This window comes from Protopterus annectens, chromosome 3.part0 (genome assembly GCF_019279795.1).
Source record: "Protopterus annectens isolate FY-2018-M chromosome 3.part0, PAN1.0, whole genome shotgun sequence".
NCBI lineage: Eukaryota > Metazoa > Chordata > Ceratodontiformes > Protopteridae > Protopterus > Protopterus annectens.
The window spans coordinates 327335471-327357131 of record NC_056731.1 but is presented as its reverse complement, the minus strand read 5'-3'; the positions used below and the strand labels follow the sequence as shown (position 1 = coordinate 327357131).

The following is a 21661-nucleotide window of genomic DNA, read 5'->3' as shown; positions in this document are numbered from 1 at the left end:
AGACTTTATTAATCTTTGTGTCACTTGTAATATGAGAGGCTGTATCTGCCTTTGTGGGGCTCATACTCCTTGAAGCAAATTATGAAAACTTAATGCACAACTTTCTTTCAGTCTGAATTGTCCTGATAAATGCTCCTATCACATGTAATATGAGCGGCTCTGCCCATTTTTTATGAGGCACATATTTCTTGAATGCATTGTGAAAGACTAATCTTCTCTTGTTTTGCAAAAAGGGTTTTAGTACCTGCTTAGAAGAGGCTCATACTTCACTAATGTGACCAGTCCCCTGTTCTTCCTGATTTGACAGACTTTTTTTATATGCAGGAGAGGTAGGCACTAGGTGGCTCCCATTTTTTGAAAAATACATGCATCCAGAGAAATAGCTTAAAGTGGAAATAAGTAACAAATGCCAGTTTTTACAGAGATCATGGATGTGCCCAAGTATGAGGAATATGCAAGTACAGTTTGTAACCTCAAAACTTTGTTTAGGATTTTTGTGCCTGTGGAGTAAAAATCCACTAAGTGGTGAACTGCAGTCTAAATAGCTCAAAGCTTCTTTGAGCATAGGCAAACTGCACCTGTGGTGTTAAAGCATGCAGCATTGTGGTATGGTGTCCTGGGATAACAGTTTTCAATGTATTGTAAAATTACAGAAATTTTGTTAAATGCAGGCTAAGTGGTTGGAACATCTATACCTGGTGGTTGTGGAGTATCCCCAGTTACAGAGAGTGCACCTGGTCTTAGAGCATGAATCAGTGTTGTTCCTGTCTGGGGTCTTCGGGTAGTGAAGATGGTGCAAAAGATGGTTAGGTAGCTCTGTACTTGGCTAGGCAGGATCTAGTGGAAGGCAACTAGCCAATCCCCTGAGAGGGGGAGGGAGTGGTGCCATGGGACTGGGGGCAGGGTTAGGTGATGCAAAATGCTGCTATAATCATTATGTGGGTGTTGGACTGTCAGAGGAAGCTTATATTTTGGCCTTTTTTTTCATTGCAAACAAAGGAAAACCCAAGTTCCAAATAAGTACTAAAAAACATTTTAAAACTGAAAGCAAGTTTTGTAATTGTCCAGAGTCACTTCAAGTTAGTAAGGGATACGAACACTTATTTTCAAAAATAATATACTATTACAAAGGAATGGTTAATGATAAGGTAATAGTAGCTGGAGCTGTAGATAAACGCAAATGAATGATTGATAAATAAGAACTTTTATCCTCCCCAGAAGTAGATGAAATAATTTGATGTGCAAAATATGCTTGGGTAAATGTTATGTTGCTCAGACACTAAGGGCTTTTTTAATCAGTATTTTTTAAATTCCCTTGTCCCCTTCCCCCATTGTTCTTCCCTTTTTGGTTGATCATTAAATTTAATGTACATCTTGGGTCAGTTCCATGAAGTTTGTCCAGTTGGACTGTAGTTAGTGAGCTTGAGTGCTGTAGAATATGACAGCATTACATATTTTCTATGCAAATGCAATTTTTTCTGTCATGATAATGTAATACATTTTATATGGAAGTATGCAGTCAAAGTGAAGTGTTGTGTAACTGGAAGGATATTCTGTGTTTCTGAACTTGTTTTACGTTGTTTTAATCCAGAATGTGACTTCATCACAGATGAGATATTTGTAGAGTTGGTTAATGCTCTCAATCAGTACAGTGATGATGAAGAGGATGAGGATGAAAATGAAAACCATGAGATTAAGATGGAAAAGGTTGACAGGAGAGAAGAAAGATCAGAAAAAAGATGGGACCAAGATAGTGGCTTACATGGTAAGTTTTAATCAATACCTTAATAGGTGTTTTATTCTCCTAATTTATTTATTTGTTATTAATAGTGTCCTGCTTGCCCTTCTTATTGTTGCACTATATCGATTCTGAATTTTTTTTTTTTCATCTTTACGTTTTTTTTTTTTATTTTTCTTTAAATCTTTCTAGTTTGGATAATGTTAAAATGTATCTAGTTGTCCTACACCTAATAAACTTTGGTATACTAAACTAATTCCTTCTTCCAGCAGTATGGTAAGCATCATATGAAAAGGAATGTTGGTGAACTTTCAGATCTACAGGAAAAGGAAAAACTTGATTGAATTTCTAGAACATTGTTTTTGTACTGTCACTAGTAAGGCAGCATAGACAAGGATAGGACAGCGCTGATGTGAGTAGCAAGTAGGCAACTTGAAATAAATGTGAATCTTCTTTTATAAAGATTACTATGTTTGTCTGATTTTTTGTTGCTTGCTACCTCAATGAAATGCAGCTTTGAAAAAGGTAGTGAGTACAATGTCATTGGAAAATTGGTTGAACTGTCACAGGCAAAAGAACACTTTTATATAAATCAGACTGGTAAAATGTGTTGTCTCAAGCAGTGTCATTTTGAGGGATCATCTGCAGTGGGTAACAACTGGGATTTCCTTTGCTGGGGATTCTGTCAACAAAATCTTCATACATTTTGTAGTGCCCGTGCCTTAAGGACCTGATGTTCTTCGTGTTTCACTGTTGCAGTCCTCACACTTGGGTTATCTGCCTGCAGATAGCCCTCAGTCAGCCTGATTACCAGAGACTTAGTATTTCTGCGTCAGATGCTGTCACTTCTTCCATGATGTTAGGTCGTCAGGGGTATAAAAACAGGCATCCGACGCCATTACATCAGTCTTTCTTGCCTAGGAGGAGCCCGAAGCAGAAGCAGTTCGCAAGTGCCGGTCGGCCACTACCTGAATTTTTCGTTTTCGAGTTGAATAATCCTGAAGTCTTCTAAAGCTAAGTACCCCATTGGGGATCCTTTTTTCTTGCTCTAACTGATGTCAGGAAAAGTTAACAATTGTCTTGCCTGTGGAAAGCAAAATACCTCACAGAGACTTTCATTCTTACTGCATCACCTGTTTAGGCCCAGACCATGACTTCCCTCACTGTCGGTTTTGTGCCTTAATGCCCGAACCATTCGTCATCGGGCTATCTTTGTTGCTAAATTCTTTCGCTCTCAATCTCCGTATTCTGAAATGGCTTTGGTAAGCCATCCAACTACCGATCTTCTGAAAAATGTAAAGGTAAAGACAGAAACAGTCCGCATAGAACCAAAACTGCCGACGATGCTTCCGTTAAGCTAGTCGCCAGTCCACCGGTGCTCAGTAAGTCACCTTTGCGGCCCCTAATGCCCACTTCTATGGATTCGCAGGCCTCTGCTGAGACCTATTCAGAGTCCAATATGCCGCGAGGTGCTTCTTCGACTATGGAATCAGCAGATGACTTTACTGTAGATGGGTCCGGAGCCGCTGTGCAGACACCAGCTTCTGAGGGTGTTTTCTTCCTACTGATATTCGAATCAAACAGACTACTTTTTTAACCAAAACTACTGAGTTTCTTAGGCCCAGAGTACGCACTATGCCTAGAAAACCTACCAACAAAGAGCATACTCAGGCACCCAGGCCACAAAAACAAATAATTAGAATGGCTGAAGACCTTATTACGCTGATTAGGGGAAGCCAGCCTTCCCCAACTAAGAGACAGACTCCAGTCCCCTTCAGGTCCTACAGACCAGGAGTCCGATGACTCTGACCTTTCTGATTATGAAGACATGCCGTTATCCACCTATGAGGATTCATATACAGAGGAATCCATTCCCTCTGCCTCCCCTCCAGAGGATTTCTCTTTCGGTGAAACCTTGCATACTTTGAGATCATTTCCATTGGGAATGCCAAGACTATCCTCAGTCCAAGAAGAGACTTGCCTCAGCACGTGCCTTTAACTATATCCTGGATGTTGTGGATGATGTTTTCATGGTATCTAGTCTTACTCCAGACACTTTACCTCTGTCCCCTAGGAAACCAGACAGGTACTACAGAGTGCAAAACCACAATGAAAAACAGCAATCTCCAAAACAACACACAAACTGCAAACGGAATCCAATTTATTTTCTGACTTTAGCATCTCGACTTAGTCTTCAAGAAGTATACAAAACATTACCCAAATTCCCCTTAAATACCCACCAAAAACAATTAATGAATCAATTAAAAAACAATTAAGTACAATTATATAATTAATTGAAATACTTCCAGTTAATCTCACAATTAAGACCCTGTGGAACCATAGTATTGTATTTTAGTATAAGTAAAGATTCTTTAAATAACAATTGATCCTTTAACATTTCTTCATCTCCTAATTTTACAAACATTTTTTCTAAAACAGTTGCCTGTAGTAGTTTAGTCACTATTATGACATTCTTTAAAATGGACAACAATAGAACTTTGTTTTACATGTTTTAATATCTCTGACCATGCTCCTGCAGACGACACTTAAACATTCTCTTGGTATCACCTATATATACCAGCCTACATGGAGAGCGCAAAGAATATACAATTCCTTCAGTAACACATGAAAAATTCCCTGATAACATAAAAATTATTATTTCCAATTTTGTCAAAAGTTTGAACAATCAACTCACAAACAAACATTGCATTTACCACAGGGGAAGTTCCCCTCAGTAATGGATTTATTATAACACCTTTTACAGGGGCAATGAAGTAAGATTTTACCAGTTTGTCCGCCAAACTTGTTCCCTTTGTGAATGCAAAGACAGGATGATGGTTAAATAACTTTAATTTTTCTTCGTCAAAAATTTGCAATATTTAACCTGTTGCTGTATCTGTTCACTAAGAACATTATACATCATCACCACATATACATTATTTTGTAGTTGTATATTTCTACTCCTATATATATATATTTCTCAGTTATATTTGTTATTACTAGAACTATAGTAATCCATAAATTTTATCCAAAGCTTTAAAAATATTAGGCAGTGAATTACCTCTCCTCAAAAATATTTTAGAGGTAGATAGAACTGCCTTAGACAAATCTTCTTTATTACAAATTCTATGCAGTCGTAACAATTCCCCATATGGTAAAAAATTAAATGCAAATGCATAAGGTGAAAACTAGAGCCATGTAAAAATTGCCCCCCATCCTGAAACTTTCTGAATACAGAGGTAAAAATTTCATTTGTTACTACAGAGTACCTGATTTTCACAAGTTTCTTTTCAAGAATCTTACTGCTGTTCCAGAGATCATTTCCCAGGGACCTAAAGATATTAAGGCTACAGCCAAAAATCCTATGCCTTCGGACAGGGATTCCAGAGCTTTGGACAAATTGACTAAGAAGGTATATACCTCTGCAGCTCTTGCTATCAGGGCATTGAATTGCCAGTTTCACATGGTGAAATACCAGCAACATATTATGGAATTTATTAAACAAAAAGTGGTAATTTTTCCAGATTGTGCAGAAAATAAAGAATTGCAGGAGCTTATGCACTCTGCAAACCGAGTTAGTAAGCATACTTTGCAGTGTGGCTTTGATGCCCTTGAAGCATCTTACAGGGCAGCAGTCACTGGCTCTGTGCTGAGAAGACATGCTTGGCTAAAGGAGCATGCCTTGCCAGATCATGTCAAATCTAAATTACAAGACGCTTCTTTAAATAAGGATTTGGCACCAAAGCAGAAGTAGTTCTTAAGATGGAAGAAAAGGCCAAATCTCAAACTGTTAAAGAATTCCTACAAGTGCAACCACCTAGATTCAGTAGGCATTGCCCTTTAAAACACTGGTCCTTTCCAGCACCCTCCAGGTCTTCCCAAACAAGACGCAGGGAAAACAAACCATCCAGACAACAGTCTCGGGGTGTGCAGAGATCTAAGCAATGGGAGCATCCCCACCCTTAGAGCAGTGAGTGGTAAGCCACCTTCTTATGGAAAACGCTCACAATGACTTCTCAACTCTGCTTCCCAGCCCTGCCCAATCCAATTGCTTGTACCCCTAGGAGGAAAACTTGCCGATCAGGCAAATAAACTGGATGACCACCACTCAGGACCAATGGGTCCTCAACATTGTAACCCAGGGTACAAATTTTATTTCCATTCACTACCACCCCCAAGCGGGTTTCCAGACCTTCCTCTAAACCAGTGGGCAGAGGCTCAAAATCAAGTACTTTCCCTGCTCAATATCAGAGCTATTTAGCCTGTTCCAGTAGAACAAAGGGGTCAAGGATTCTACTCCAGACTATTCCTGGTGCCCAATCCTGAATCTTTCAATTCTCAACACCTTTCTGGTGGTACTAAAATTCAAGATGCTTACCCTGCAACAGCTTCTCCCTATTAGCCAGGGATGCCTGGATGTTCTTCGTGTTTCACTGTTGCAGTCATTACATTTGGGGTAATCTGCTGGCAGATTGCCCTCAGTCGGCCTGATTAACAAAGTCTTGGGTCCTGCGTTGGTTGCTGTCCTTTCTTCCATGACGTCAGGGGTATAAAACATGCAGCCTACGCCATTTTCTTCAGTCTTTCTTGCCACGTGGTGCCTGAAGCAGAAGCATTTCGCAAGTGCCGGTTGGCCGACTTCTGAAATTTTCATTTTCGAATTTCAGAACTGAAGTCTTCAACCTAAAGCCAAGTACCCTGTTGGGGAAACTTTTTCTTGCTCCTTACTGATGTCCGTAAAAGTTAATAATTGTATTACTTGTTGGAAGCAAATACCTCATAAGGATTTTCATTTGTACTGTATTCTTTGCCTAGGCCCTGACCACAACATGCCTTGCTGTCGGTTTTGTGCTAAATTTAACCAACGCACTATTAAGCGTCTGTATATTTTTGCATCGGAATATTTTGGCTCCAGATTTAACTATCTAGAAATGTTGGTAGTTAGCAATCTGACTACCGGAATACCTAAAAAACGCAAAGAAAAAGAGAGACAGACAGTCGAGGTCCAAAACTGACGAAGAAGCTTCTCCTAAGCCAGTCGCCGGTACTCAGTGGGGTGCTTTCGCAGCCCCTGATACCCACTACTTTTGATTCGCAGGCCTCTACTGAGACCCATTCGGAGTCCGGTATGCCATGAGACACTTTAAGTATTGAACCCACGGATGTCTCTACCTTAGATAGGTCCAGAGCCGCTGTGCAAGCACTGGCATCTGAGGGTGTTTTCAGGCCTAAAAATTTGTATAGTAAACCGACGCCATCTTCAAAACTTAGGCCAAAATCAACTTCTAGTTCTAAAAAAACGATGCTTTGGCCACATGCACAGGCCCCTATGCCTAAAAAACAAATGATCAAAATGACTGAGGATTTAATTACCTTGATCAGGGGTACTCATCCCCCTCCTGCTCAGAGGCCCAGGCAAGGCACTGACTATGAATCATCGGATCAGGTTTCTATTTCTTCTGATTCCTCTTCTGATCAGGAATTATCTATTTCACCTTATGAGGACTCTGATGCAGAAGATTCCATTCCTTCTGCTTCTCCTCCTGAGGATTTTTCTTTTGGAGAAACTTTGCATACCTTAAGGGAACACTTTCACTGGGAGAGTCAGGATCTCTCAGAATCTAAAAAGAGGCTTAGGGATTTCTTCTTCCTCAGCATAGGCCTTTGGCTATACCTCCTGTTCTAGACATTGTTGATGATGTTTTCTCAGAATCCAGCATGGCTCCTGATTCCCTGCCTCCGGCTCCTAGTAATCCAGACGGATATTACAGGATTCCTGACTCACAAATTCCTCTCTAAAAACCCTACTGCTGACCCTGAAACCATTTCTCAGGGTCCCAAGGGCGTTAAGGCTTCTACTGCTAAAAATCCTTCCACTTCTGGTAGAGACTCCAGGGCATTGCATAGATGGGGTAAGAAGGTTTACATGTCTGCAACCTTGGCAATCAGGGCTTTAAACTGTCAATTTCATATGCTCAAATATCAGCATGTCATGGGCTTAAACAGAAAATTATGTTGATTTCTGACTGTGGAAAATAGAGTTGCAGGATTTATTGCATTCAGCTGAAGAAGTTGGAAAGCATACTTTGCAATGTGGTTTTGATTCCTTGGAGGCCTCTTGCAGGGCCACTGTAACTGGATCTGTGATAAGAAGGCATGCTTGGCTCAAGGAGCAAAATCTGCCTGATCATATTAAAGCAAAATTGTTGGATGCCCCTTTACAACAGGACAGTCTGTTTGGTAATAAGGCAGAAGAAGTTTTGAAAATGATGGAAGATAAAGCTAAATCTATGCAAACTGTAAAAGATTTCCTACAAGTGCAGCCACCCAGGTTCAGTAGGCACTGGCCTACTAAGAACTGGTCCTTTCCAGTACCTACCAGAGCCGCTCAGGTCAAACCCAGACATTCCAAAGGCTCCAGGTTTCAGTCACAAGGAACTTCTAGAACAAAACAATGGGGTGCCTTCACCTCCAAATCTGGAAGTAACATGGCACCTTCCTACGGTAAACAGTTTCAATGACTTTCCACTGCAATCACCAAGCACTTATCTTTTGGTCACCCCTTTGGGGGGGGAACTGGTACTTCATGCACGAAACTGGCAAATTACCCAAGACAAGTGGGTTTCAAATATAGTATCCCAGGTATACAGATTTCATTTCCACACACTGCCAATCCCAAACGGATGGCCAGATCTGCCTCCAAATCAGTGGGCAGAGGCCCAGAAACAAGTTATGTCCCTCATGAATATGGGAGCTATTCAACCAGTACCAGAAAAGGAAAAGGGACAAAGTTTTTATTCAAGACTTTTCCTGGTACCCAGAAAAGACAAATCATGGTGTCCAATTCTGGACTTATCCAGTCTAAATACATTTCTGGACATTCCAAAATTCAAGATGCTGACTCTACAACAGTTACTGCCTATGCTAGGCAAGGATGCCTGGTTGGTAACTCTACACTTAAGAGGCTTACCTGCATATCCCAATCAGGGAATCTTGCAGAAGTTACCTTTGCTTCAAAGCAGGCTATTTGCATTACCAGTTCTCTGCACTGCCCTTTGGCTTATCTACTGCGCCCAGGGTCTTCACAAAGTGCTTGGCACCAGTAATTGCATTTTGCAGACAAAGAAACATTCAAATTTATCCTTACCTGGACGATTGTCTTAATTCAGGCAAAAAACAAGGACACTCTTCTAAAACATCTGGCATTTGTAAAAAGACTTCTAACTTGGGTACACCATAAACGAAAAGAAATCACAACTGGTACCCTCTCAAATAATTACATTTGTGGGTGCAAGGTTGAATACAACTGCCCAGATGACCTACCTTACGCCAGAAAAACAAATTCAATTGATGACTTACTTCAAACAGGTGGCCACAAAAACCCAGCTATCTGCAAGACAAATTCAGCAGGCCTTGGGGTTCATGGCCTCTTGAGTCGTAATAATTCCATATGCAAGACTGCATATGAGGAAACTTCAATGGTACCTAAAAAGCTTATGGAGTCAACATTGTCACAGCCTGGAAACAATGATTCCTATCATTCCTTGCCTGCAGCTTAGAGCTCCTATGGTGGGAAGAGGCCTGCCACCAAAACAAGGGACTGTCATTCACTCCACCTCCTGCCGCCCAAACACTGACTGCAGACTCATCAGATTATGCTTGGGGGGGGGGGGTGCATCTGGCAGGGAGGTGCATTCAGGGCCAATGGAGCCCAAATCAAATGCATCTACATATCAACCATAAATAAATGCTAGCTGTACAGAATGCTCTGACAGCCTTCAAGGACTATCTTCATCCAGGACAACTACTGATAAAGACAGAACACCACAGTCATGTGGTACATAAACAAGCAGGGGGATACCTATTCCTTCCCCCTTTGCAGACTAGCCATGGCATTGTGGAACACGGCCTTGATGTGCCAAATAAATCTACAAGCTCAATTCCTGCCAGGAAAGCAAAATACTCTGGCAGACACACTAAGCAGAAATCTTACGGACCCACATGAATGGAAATTGGATCCACAAATCTTCAGCATGTTGACACACAAATGGGGGAGCCCAGACATAGATCTTTTTGCCTCACCCCAAAATTGTCAGTTGGACAAATTCTGCACAAGAATTCATCACAAAAAAGCTTGTAAAGTGGATGCTCTGTCCTTCAACTGGAAAAACCTATCAGTCTATGCCTTTCCTCCTCTGCCTCTGCTCTCCAAGGTCTTACTAAAAGTCAGACAGGAAAAACCAAAAATGATACTGATTGCTCCAGACTGGCCTCACCAACACTGATACCCGCTCCTACACAATGTCACACCTTCCTCCATGGTACTTGCCTCTGACACCTTACCTACTGTCTCAGCAGAACTATCAAATTCTGCGCACTCAGCTCCAAACTCTGAATCTTGCAGCATGGCTAATCAACTAATTTCACCGGTTACATCTCTCAGCAAACCTGTGATGGATGTCATTTTGGAGGCTAGAAGGCCTAGTACTAGAAAATCTTATGCGGACAAATGGAAAAGATTCCGTGCCTGGAGCCAAGCACAAGGAATAAGCACAGCATTGCCCAATATTTCTCAGATTCTGCAATATTTAACCGAGATGCTTCACAAGGGCCTATCTTTTTCTTTAAAAATCCATGCCGCTGCCATTTCAGCTCATTACAACACAGAGCCTCCCCTCTTTTCTCATCCTCTGTTAAAGCAGTACCTCAGAGGGGCCAAGAATTTAAGACCTCCCAGGAGAGCAGCAGCTCCTGTATGGGACCTCAATTTTGTTTTGGAAAAACTCACTCTACCTCCTTTTGAGCCAGCTGCTACTGCAGATATAAAATTTCTCTCCTGGAAAACAGCTTTTCTTTTAGCAGTTACTTCAGCTAGACGGATTTCAGAATCATAGGCCCTTATGGCAGTGGAGCCTTTCATTATTTTTCATCGAGACAGGGTGGCTCTCGGGACCAAGCCATCTTTCATGCCTAAGGTGGTATCCAGTGTGGCTCTTAATCACAGTTCATCTGCCAACTTTCTTTCCCAATCCACAGAACAAGGGTGAGTGAATTCTGCATTCACTAGATGTGCACAGACAACTTGGATCCTACTTAAACAGGACAAAACCTCTAAGAAAATCTGAGCAACTATTGGTGGCATTTGCTGCAGGGGCAGAGGTAAAACCTATTTCAAAGCAGACTATTTCTAAATGGATAAGCCATTGTATTAGTTTCTGCTATGTGCACCATGGTAAACCTATCCCCAAGGGGATCAGATCTCCTTCCACCAGGGCTGCATCTACTTCTGCAGCCTTTCTCAGAGGGGTTCCTACCTGAGACATTCTAGAAGCTGCTTACCTGGAGCTCAGTTCATACATTCACCAAACATTACCATTTACCTCTCTTCTCCAAATCCAGAGCTGGCTTTGCCACTGCTGTCCTGCAGGGCTTTAATTCTGTATAAATCCGTCCTCCCAACCATAGCTTTGGGAATCTACCCAAATGTAATGACTGCAACAGTGAAACACTAAGAATATATTACAGTTGTGTACACTTACCATAAATGTAGATGTTCGAGTGTATTCACTGCTGCAGTCATCACACTTGGGTTATCCTGCTGTCAGGCAGTCCCGCAGTCGGCCCGAGTTCCAAAGTCTTGGTCCGGCATCGGTTGCTTTCGCTTCTTCCCTGACGTCAGTGCACCAGGGGTATACAAGATGCAGCCGATGCAATTTGCTTCCGTCTTTCTTGCCACGCGGTGCCCGAAGCAGAAGCAGTTTGCAAGTGCTGGTCGGCCGACTCCTGAGGTTTTCGAAGTCTAATTTCAGATCCGAAGTCTTCAGTAAAGCGAAGTACCCCGTTGGGGAAACTTTTTTCTTGCCTCAGAAAAAGTTAATAATTGTATTTCTTGTGGGAAGCAAATACCTCATAAGGACTTCCACTCTTACTGTATTCCATGCCTAGGCCCAGATCACGACGTCACTAGTCAGTTTTGTGCTAGATTTAACAAACACACTATAAAAAGACGTTTTGATTTTGCTTTACACTACTTTGGGCGAAGGTTCAATTACACTATGCCGTCGGATCAGCCGACTACCTCAATACCAAAAAATGCAAAGACAAGGATAAAGACAGGCATCCGAGGTCCAAAACTGACAAAACCTCTTCTAGGCCAGTCGCCGGTTCTCAGTGAGGCACGTTTGCAGCCCCTGACACCTGCTACCTCAGAGCGACAGGCCGCTTCCGACTCCCACGTGGAGACAGCTAGGCCTCTGGAAACTCAAGGTATTGGGCCTATGGAAACTAATCCCTCAGAAATATCCGGAGCCGCTGATCAGGCATCAGCTTCTGAGGGTGTTTTCAGATCTTCACAGCTTACCATTAAAACAGCCAAGACAAAGGTACCATTAAAGACAAAGAAACCAGTACAGCATTCTTCTGGACAGTCCTCCATGCCTAAGAAACAGATGCTTAAAATGGCCGAAGACCTCATTACTCTAATCGGGGGTTCCCATCCCCTTCCTGAGAAAAGGCCTAAGCAGGATACAGACTATGACTCCTCTGATCTGGTTTCCATTTCCTCTGATTCATCTTCAGACCAGGGATACTCTCTACCCCCCTATGAGGACTCTGATGCTGAAGAATCTATCCCTTCAGCCTCTCCTCCTGAGGATTATTTTTTTGGGGAAACTTTACATACGATGAGGGAGCATTTCCACTGGGAAAGTCAGGATTACTCAGAATCCAAGAAAAGGCTCAGGGATTTCCTCTTACTGCCTCAGCACAGGCCCCTGGCTATTCCGCCTCTGCTAGATATTGTGGATGATGTGTTCTCTGGATCCAGCCTATCTCCTGACTCTTTGCCCCCTGCTCCAGCCAAGCCAGATAGGTATAGAGTCCCTGACTCTCACACGTTTCTTTACAAAAACCCTTCTGCTGATCGATAAACTATTTCCCAGGGTCCAAAAGGGGTTAAGGCTTCCATTGCAAAAAATCCAGTACTCTGACAGATTCCAGAGCTTTGGATAGATGGGGGAAGAAAGTATATACGTCTGCAACTTAGCAGTAAGAGCTTTAAATTGCCAGTTTCACATGCTTAAGTACCAACAATATTTAATGGCTCAGTTAAAACAGAAAATGCTTGCAAGCTCAGAAGCTCCTGATTGTAAAGAAATGCAGGATTTATTGCATGCAGTTGAACAGGTGGGAAAACATACTCTGCAATGTGGATTTGAATTTTTAGAGGCCTCTTGTAGAGCCACAGTTACAGGTTCTGTTATTTGAAGACATGCTTGGTTAAAAGAACAGAGTTTTACCTGATCATGTTAAGGCAAAATTATTGGATGCTCCTTTACAGCATGATACTTTGTTTGGTGTTAAGGCAGAAGAGGTGTTAAAGAAAATGGAGGATAAAGCTAAATCTATGCAAACGGTCAAGGATTTCTTACAGGTACAGCCACCTCGCTTTAGCAGAAATTGGCCAACAAAGAATTGGTCCTTTCCAGTGTCAGACAGGCCACACAGAAGCAGATACAGACGTCCAAGAGGCAGATCTCAACCCCAAGGCTCAAACAGACAACGACAGTGGGGCACCTCAACCCCAAAAAGAGGTGAGGACAAGTCTCAACCTTACAGGAAACAGTCACAATGACTTTTCTCTTCGTATGCCAAGCACGTCCCTTTTGGATGCTCCCTTAGGGGGAAAACTAGCACTTTTTTCTCAAAACTGGCAAACAATCACTCAAGACAAATGGGTTCTCAATATTCTGTCTCAAGGCTACAGATTCCACTTTCATACTTTACCAAGGCTAAAAGGAATGCCATACCTGCCACAAAATCAATGGGCAGAGGCACAAAAACAAATTTCAGCCCTCATGGACATGAGAGCTATTCATAAAGTACCACAACAGGAGCAAGGACAAGGATTTTACTCAAGGCTTTTTCTGGTCCCCAGAAAGGACAAGGCCTGGAGGCCCATACTAGACATTTCAATTCTGAATACTTACCTGGATGTTTCGAAATTCAAAATGTTGACATTACAGCAGCTTCTACCCATGCTGGGCAAGAAGGCTTGGCTTGTTACTCTGGACCTCAGAGGCATACCTGCATGTCCCTATCAGACAAAATCGCAGAAGATACCTCAGATTCAAAGCTGGTACAATGCACTACCAATACTCTGCACTGCCCTTTGGCTTATCTACTGCGCCCAGGGTCTTCACAAAGTTCCTGGCACCAGTAATTGCATTTTGCAGACAAAAAGGAATTCAAATATACCCATACCTGGACAACTGCCTCATTCAAGCAGAGACAAAGGATATTCTTCTGCAGCATCTGGCCTTCGTAAAAAAGGTTGCTAATTTCTCTAGGGTACACAGTAAACGAAAAGAAGTCAAACTAGTGCCCTCGCAACAGATTACATTCCTGGGTGCCAGCTTAAATACAACGGCCCAGATGGCTTACCTCACGCCAGACAAACAAATTCAACTAACTCTATATTTTCAATTACTGGCAAAAAAGTCCCATCTCCCTGCAAGAAAAAAATTCTGCAGGCCCTGGTATTCATGGCATCCTGCATACTACTAATACCATATGCCAGACTGCATTTGAGGAAATTACAATGGTACCTAAAAAGTGTTTGGACTCAACACTCTCACTGTTTAGAAACAGTAATACCAATGATTCCCTGCCTACAACAGGAGTTTCGATGGTGGGCACAGGCATGTCACCTAAACAAGGGTCAGCCTTTTACCCAACCCACAGCCAGGCAAACTCTAACAACAGATGCTTCGGATTACGCCTGGGGAGCACACATGGCAGGAAAATGCATTCAGGGCAAGTGGACCACAGACCAGATGCATCTTCACATCAATCAAAAAGAGATGTTGGCTGTTCAAAATGCCCTAACAGCTTTCAAGGACCTTCTACATCCAGGACAACTATTACTAAAGACAGACAACACTACAGTAATGTGGTACATAAACAAGCAAGGAGGCACTCCTTCTTATCCCCTATGCAGGCAAGCCATGACCTTGTGGAACACAGCTCTAACGTACCAAGTTCACCTGCAAGCACAATTCCTGCCAGGAAAGAAGAATACTCTGGCAGACTATCTCAGCAGAAATATCATGGACCCTCATGAATGGAAATCGAATCCGCAGATCTTCAGCATGGTAACGCAAAAAATGTAGATGCCCAGACATAGATCTTTTTGCCTCCCCACTGAATTGCCAACTACAAAAATTCTGCGCAAGTTTTTATCACAAACAAGCATGGAAAGTGGATGCTCTTCTGTTCAGCTGGAAAAACCTAAAAGTTTATGCATTCCCACCACTGCCTCTCCTTTCAAAGGTACTCCTAAAAGCCAGACAAGAAAAACCACAAATGATCCTGATTGCTCCAGACTGGCCACGCCAGCACTGGTACCCTATCTTAAGGAACTTGGCTCGGGGCCAACCATGGATTTTGCCGCAAATTCCACACCTTCTAACTCAACAAAACAATCAGATCCTGCACAGTAAGGTCAAAACCCTAAACCTGGCTGCATGGCCGATAGATTAGCCAAACAGGCAACACCTCTCTCTAAAGCTGTTATGGATGTCATTTTGGAGGCCAGGAGGCCTAGCACCAGGAAAGCTTACTCAAAAAAAATGGAAGAGATTCTGCGCCTGGAACCAGGCTCAAAGCCTTGACCCTCTTGTTCCAACATTCCTCAGATTTTACAATACTTAACTGAGAAGCTAGACAGAGGCCTATCCTTATCAATTAAGATCCACGCCTCTGCCATTTCAGCACATTACAACACGGATCCTCCTTTATTCTCTCATCCCTTGCTAAAGCAGTACCTCAGAGGGGCTAAAAACATAAGACTGCCCCAGAGAGCACCAACACCAACTTGGGACCTCAATTTCGTTTTGGAAAAACTCACCCTACCACCTTTTGAGCCGGCCAATACAGCCGATCTAAAATTTCTGTCATGCAAAACAGCTCTGCTCCTGGCAGTAACTTCAGCACGAAGAGTCTCAGAGCTACAGACATTAATGGCAGTGGAACCTTTTATAATTTTAAATCAGGACAGGGTATCTTTAAGGACAAACCCTTCCTTTATGCCAAAGGTGGTATGTAGTGTGGCTCTTAACCAAACATTAAACTTGATTTCTGCATTAGTAGCTGTATTTAGAACACAACCAAAAGTTGTTTACTGAATTTCCTGTTTGCACTTAATTTTAAATCATTTTTTTCTCAAAACTTGCATATTTTCTGTCCTTGACCTAGCACTCTTGTGTGGGGTCATTTACTGCACTGTTATAACTTGATATTACCTGTGAACCTCTGCTATCTCTGAAAAAACAAAAACAAAAAAAATCTTGCTTTTTTCCCACTTTTCTGAGATTTAATAAAGTTCAGTTACAGGCTTGCTGTTTCCTGAACTGTTTGTAAGTTTCTGTGAGGCCATTTTTGCTTGGGCTAAAGGAAAGTCTCTCTGTTGATCAGTGGCAGTGAATAACATTGAGCAGCCTTCCCTGCCCCCGTAGGAGTGGTTACTGACTTGAAACTGTAGTTTTATTGGCCAACAGGGGTCATTTCCAAAACTCCTTCATCTTCCTCTCTTAAAACCTAGTTGCCTCGTGGTTTTGGCGTCTTTTCAGGCTTGTTGGCTGTTGGTGAAGCACCCACCAAGAGGAGAAAGTGCTGAGAGAAGAAGGGAGCCACTTTTGAGATTTTAAGTATTTTTCTCTGTTTATTTGCTAAGTTTTTCTGCATAGCTGCCTAGTTTGAGCATTTTCTGGCTTGTTAAACTTGATTTCTGCATTAGTAGCTGTATTTAGAGCACAACCAAAAGTTGTTTACTGAATTTCCTGTTTGCACTTAATTTTAAATCGTTTTTTCTCAAAACTTGCATATTTTCTGTCTTTGACCTAGCACTCTTGTGTGGGGTCATTTACTGCACTGTTATAACTTGATATTACCTGTGAACCTCTGCTCTCTCTGAAAAAACAAAAACAAAATCTTGCTTTTTTCCCACTTTTCTGAGATTTAAAAAAGTTCAGTTACAGGCTTGCTGTTTCCTGAACTGTTTGTAAGTTTCTGTGAGGCCATTTTTGCTTGGGCTAAAGGAAAGTCTCTGTTGATCAGTGGCAGTGAATAACATTGAGCAGCCTTCCCTGCCCCCCGTAGGAGTGGTTACTGACTTGAAACTGTAGTTTTATTGTCCGTTTTGGGTCTATTCCTGCTTCTTTCCAGCCCCTGCTATCAAGCACACCTTAACGTGCTTTAGCGCGGAGTTGCCACTAGAGCAGCATCGGTTTAACAAGGTTAAACTTTTTCTGGCTCCATAAAGTCTGTTCTTCAATTTTTTCCCTTAGAACTGCTCTGTTAGGAACCTAAACAGTTTACACCTTCACTAAAAAGCACAGCACTTGTTCCTAATTGCTTTTTCTTCTCAAAAAGCTCAGCACTTGTCTTAGAAGCATATCCCTGGTCTTATAAGCATTTTCTTTGCAGGTCAAGCACTCCTATATTATACAAATCCCTCACTTGCAAAAGCCCCCAGGAGAGCCCACTTCCCTGCTAAGCCCTCTATTTTTCTGTCTCATACCAACTCATAATTCTTTCTAGCATGTCGAAGGGTCAGATGCTGGCGTCCTCTCCTGCCCAGTTGGTGAATCTGGGAATTCTGAGGCAATGTTACAATTGCCTCATGTACACGGACAACCCTCTCCTCCTCCCACATAAACTAACACTTGTGAGAGATGCAGCTATTTAGCCAAACTGGAGGCTGAGCTCTCAACTCAGGACTGGCAAGACCAGGCAGGAGGAGAAGGCAACTACACACACCACAATACAAGTCTCACATAACTCAACCACACCACTGAATCAAACACATAAACACACTAAGACATACTCGGAGGCTCTGAGTAAAAATTTACCCAAACAGCAAAGGCCTCCAAAGCAGACACCCAAGCAACTGCAAACTCAAGACACCACACAAACAACACATAAAAAACAAAATCAGTGTGCAAAGCAGTCACTGCCCTTAAGGCCAAATACAACACCAAACATACTTGTCATAGGTGACTCCATAATCAGACACACTGATGTCCCACTCACCAGGCTGAACAAGGAGAAGGTCACGGTAAGCTGCCTATCGGGCGCTAGAATCCGCCACATAACACAAGCACTCAGGTCACTCCACGGCAAGTACAAGTATGACACAGTCATTGTCCATGCTGGTTTAAACTACCTGAGACGTACCTCCCTGGACTACATGAAAAGAGACATAGAGGAGCTCTCTTATGAAGCCCAGGCAGGTATGACCCTGACCCTGAGCAGTATCCTTCCTTCACCACGAATGATGCCACAATATAGTGACAAGATGATCAGCTTTAACAATTGGCTTAATTTCTGGTGTCATTCAAAGGGGATCCAGTGTATGTCTGCTTGGGATGACATGCTTGACAAGCCACGCTGCTTCGCAAGGGACGGCTTGCACCTGTCACCCCTGGGATTCCGGATATTGGCTAAGGCTCTTGCCACCCCCATAGTGCCTTTTTAGGCAAGGCTCAAATTCTAAACCTACCACCCTAGAAAACAAAAACGGGAAGAAACTAAGGGTAATGCTGCTCAATGCCAGAAGTCTAAATCTCAAAATGCATGCACTCGAGGCCCTTCTCAGTATGGAGAACATCGATGTCTGTGCTGTGACTGAAACCTGGTTCAAGGCTCCTGAGAGCACCCGGCAGTATCAGGTTTTACCTCATATCATGCGTTCGGCCCCAAAACCCGGACCATACCACAAAAGGAGGGTTGTATCCATATTCATCAAGGATACCCACACCTCCAGGTTGGTGGCTACGCCGCGAAGCATCGGAAACCATCCAGGTGCAATTAACCATAGGCAAAACTGCTCTACAATTTGTAGCATGCTACAGGCCACCCTCTCAAACTCAGGAAACCCACACAGCCTTCCTGAAGACACTGGAGGTATAAATGCATCACCAAACACCATCATATTGGGTGACTTCAACTACCGAATATAGACTGGGAACATTACTCAAGCCCCAACTTTCTAGCCCAAAGGTTCCTGGAGTTCATAAATTCAAATGCCATGGAACAATTAGTCACCGTCCCCACAAGAGGAGAAAATATACTAGATCTCATCATCACAAACATGGGGACAAAATGCTCCACACCGGAAGTATATCCCTCTTTGGTGAGATCAGATCATAAACTAATCTCACTAGAAATCCACATCCCGCCCACCCCAAACAAAAAGACCACAGTGAAGAACTTCTCTAAAGCAAACTTCACACTACTCAAGACAGGTGTGGTATCCTTCAAGGCCCCCGAGCCAATGGAAACCATAACCCAATCTGCGGAAGCCCTTACAAATGCCTTCTGTGAACACCTTCAGGACTGCATGGATCAGGCAATCCCAAATAAAACCAAGACTCTTTCCACCAAGGGCAAACGTCCAGTCTGGTGGACCCCAGCCATAAACTAACTTTACAATAAGAGGAGAAAGCTATTACATGAGAGAGCAAAATCCCAAAAAGGGAAGGCATCTTTGATCAGTACTAGCAAGAAACTACGATCCCTCATAAAATCATCCAAGGCCAACTTTGAGAAAAAAATTGCCATAGATTCAAAAGACAATCATAGGGCCTTCTTCAGCTATGTCAGAAACCTGGGTGGAAACTCCCAGATATGCTCAGAATTAGTCCAAAATGATACAAAAATCACTGAACCCACAGACATTGCCAACATACTGGCAGACAGGTTCAGCGCAAACTTCACCCCTCCCCCCCAAAAGGAGAGAGAACTATCCCAACAGAGTGTAGCCTCCCAGACATCTCAAATGCGCAGGTGAAAGCTGCTCTCTCTCTAAAGCTAAAAACACAGCATCAATGGGACCGGATGGTGTCCCCGGCTGTGTGCTACATGAACTCAATGAAGAACTAAACCCGCACATAAGGCAGCTGTTTAATCTTAGCCTTACCATAGGACATGTGCCCAAGGAGTGGCGTACGGCAACTGTGGTCCCACTCCACAAAGGCGGTGCCTCTACGGACCCTGGTAATTACCGCCCCATAAGCTTAAGCCTGGTCTGCAAAGCTATGGAGAGGATCATAATGGAACTCATAAACAAGGACTTAAGGTACTTGCAGACCTTGGACCCTTCCCAGTTTGGCTTTGTCATGGGCAGATCTTGCCTTTTGAACTTGGTCGACTTCTTCGAAACAGTTACCAAGGCCATTGATGATGGAAAGGCAGTCCATACAGCCTACCTTGACCTTGCAAAAGCTTTCGACACAATACCCCACTCGGGTATCATAGAGAAACTTACCAGCTTAAATGTAAACCCATATGTCACAAGATGGGTTGCAAACTGGCTAAAGGACAGAACTCACAGGGTTAGAGTTGCTGGAGCCATGTCAGACTCCAAGCCGGTTACAAGTGGTGTCCCACAGGGCTCAGTCCTTGGCCCCCTATTGTTCGGCATCTACTTCTCAGAAGTACAGGCAAACATAGGAGGACTATGGCTGACAAAGTTTGCGGATGACTGCAAACTGGGTGCCATAGTGGATAGTACATCGGACACAGACATCCTTCAGAGGGGTCTCACGGAAACTGATAGCTGGTGCCAGAGCCATGGCTTGAAGTTAAACGCAAAAAAGTGTATAGTCATACTTTTCGGGAAAAACAAGGTAACCCCAAGCTACCATATAGATGGCAACCCACTAAGCACAGAAGAGGTTATCAGGGACCTGGGTACCCAGGTTGACAGTGGCCTCTCGTTTGACACTCACGTTGCTAAAGTGGTTCGAAAGACCTTCTACATTGCCCATCTGATCATGAAGGGATTCACATCCAGATCAAGTGAGGTCATTGTTCCCCTGTACTCTTCACTTATCAGACCAAAGATAGAGTACAATGCCCCATTCGGGATGTATCTCACCCGACACCTGCAGCAATTGGAGAGACCCCAAAAGTTCCTCACCAAAAGGATAAAGGGACTCCAAAACCTGTCATATACTGCCAGACTGAAGAAACTCCAACTCTATTCAGTTGCATACCATCTGCTCAGAGGTGACCTGTGCCTGACATACAAGGCCATGACCAACCCGGAATTAATGGACATGCTCCACCTCAAAAAATCCAAATCCACCAGAACCACTAGAGCAAGTGACTTAAACCTTAGCACGGATATAAATAGGGCGTGCTGGAGGGATAGATTTATCACCCAGAGACTCCCCATGCTGTGGAATAAAATCCCGGTCCATGTGAGGCAGAGCACCTCGCTGGCTCTGTTCAAGAGAAATCTTGACCGGTGGATGGGAGATCGTAGGTTTACCCCGGGAATCATCTCTGTGTCACTGCTGGACATAGGCACAACAAACTAATGGGCACATTATTTCTAACATAAGGGGTGGCGTAAGCCACATAACTTTGGGCTAGGCTTATAAATGCCTTAGGGCAGATAGCCTAGTATAAACCTATGAACCATCCATTTGCCAACCTTTTATCCAAACCCACAGAATAAAGGGGAGAAACTTCTGCATTCTTTGGACATACACAGGCAGCTATGCTTCTACTTGGACAAAACAAAAGCTTTCAGGAAAACCGAGCAACTGTTTGTGGCATATGCTGCAGGATCACAGGGTAAGGCTATTTCAAAGCAGGCTATATCCAAATGGATAGGACACTATTCGGTACTGCTACACACAGCATGGAAAATCAGTCCCAAATAACATCAGACCACATTCCACCAGGGCAACAGCCACTTCAACAGCCTTTCTCAGAGGAGTACCTACCAAGGAAATTTTAGAGGCTGCAACTTGGAGTTTAGTGCACATATTTACCAAGCATTACCACCTGCCTCTTTTCTCTAAATCCAGAGCAGGATTTGCCACTGCAGTTCTGCAGGGCCTCATAGCCAATCCA

At 43.1% G+C, this 21661-nt stretch overlaps 1 protein-coding gene across 1 annotated transcript in view; it reads left to right on the top strand.

Annotated features, from left to right (window-relative positions):
* The window catches only part of EZH2 (enhancer of zeste 2 polycomb repressive complex 2 subunit), a gene marked incomplete in the record, with an annotated part of 2261448 nt that overhangs the window by 766635 nt on the left and 1473152 nt on the right, over window positions 1-21661 (top strand). Inside the window, 1 exon segment of the mRNA XM_044064800.1 lies at window positions 1592-1765. Coding sequence (XP_043920735.1) covers window positions 1592-1765 — 174 coding nt within the window.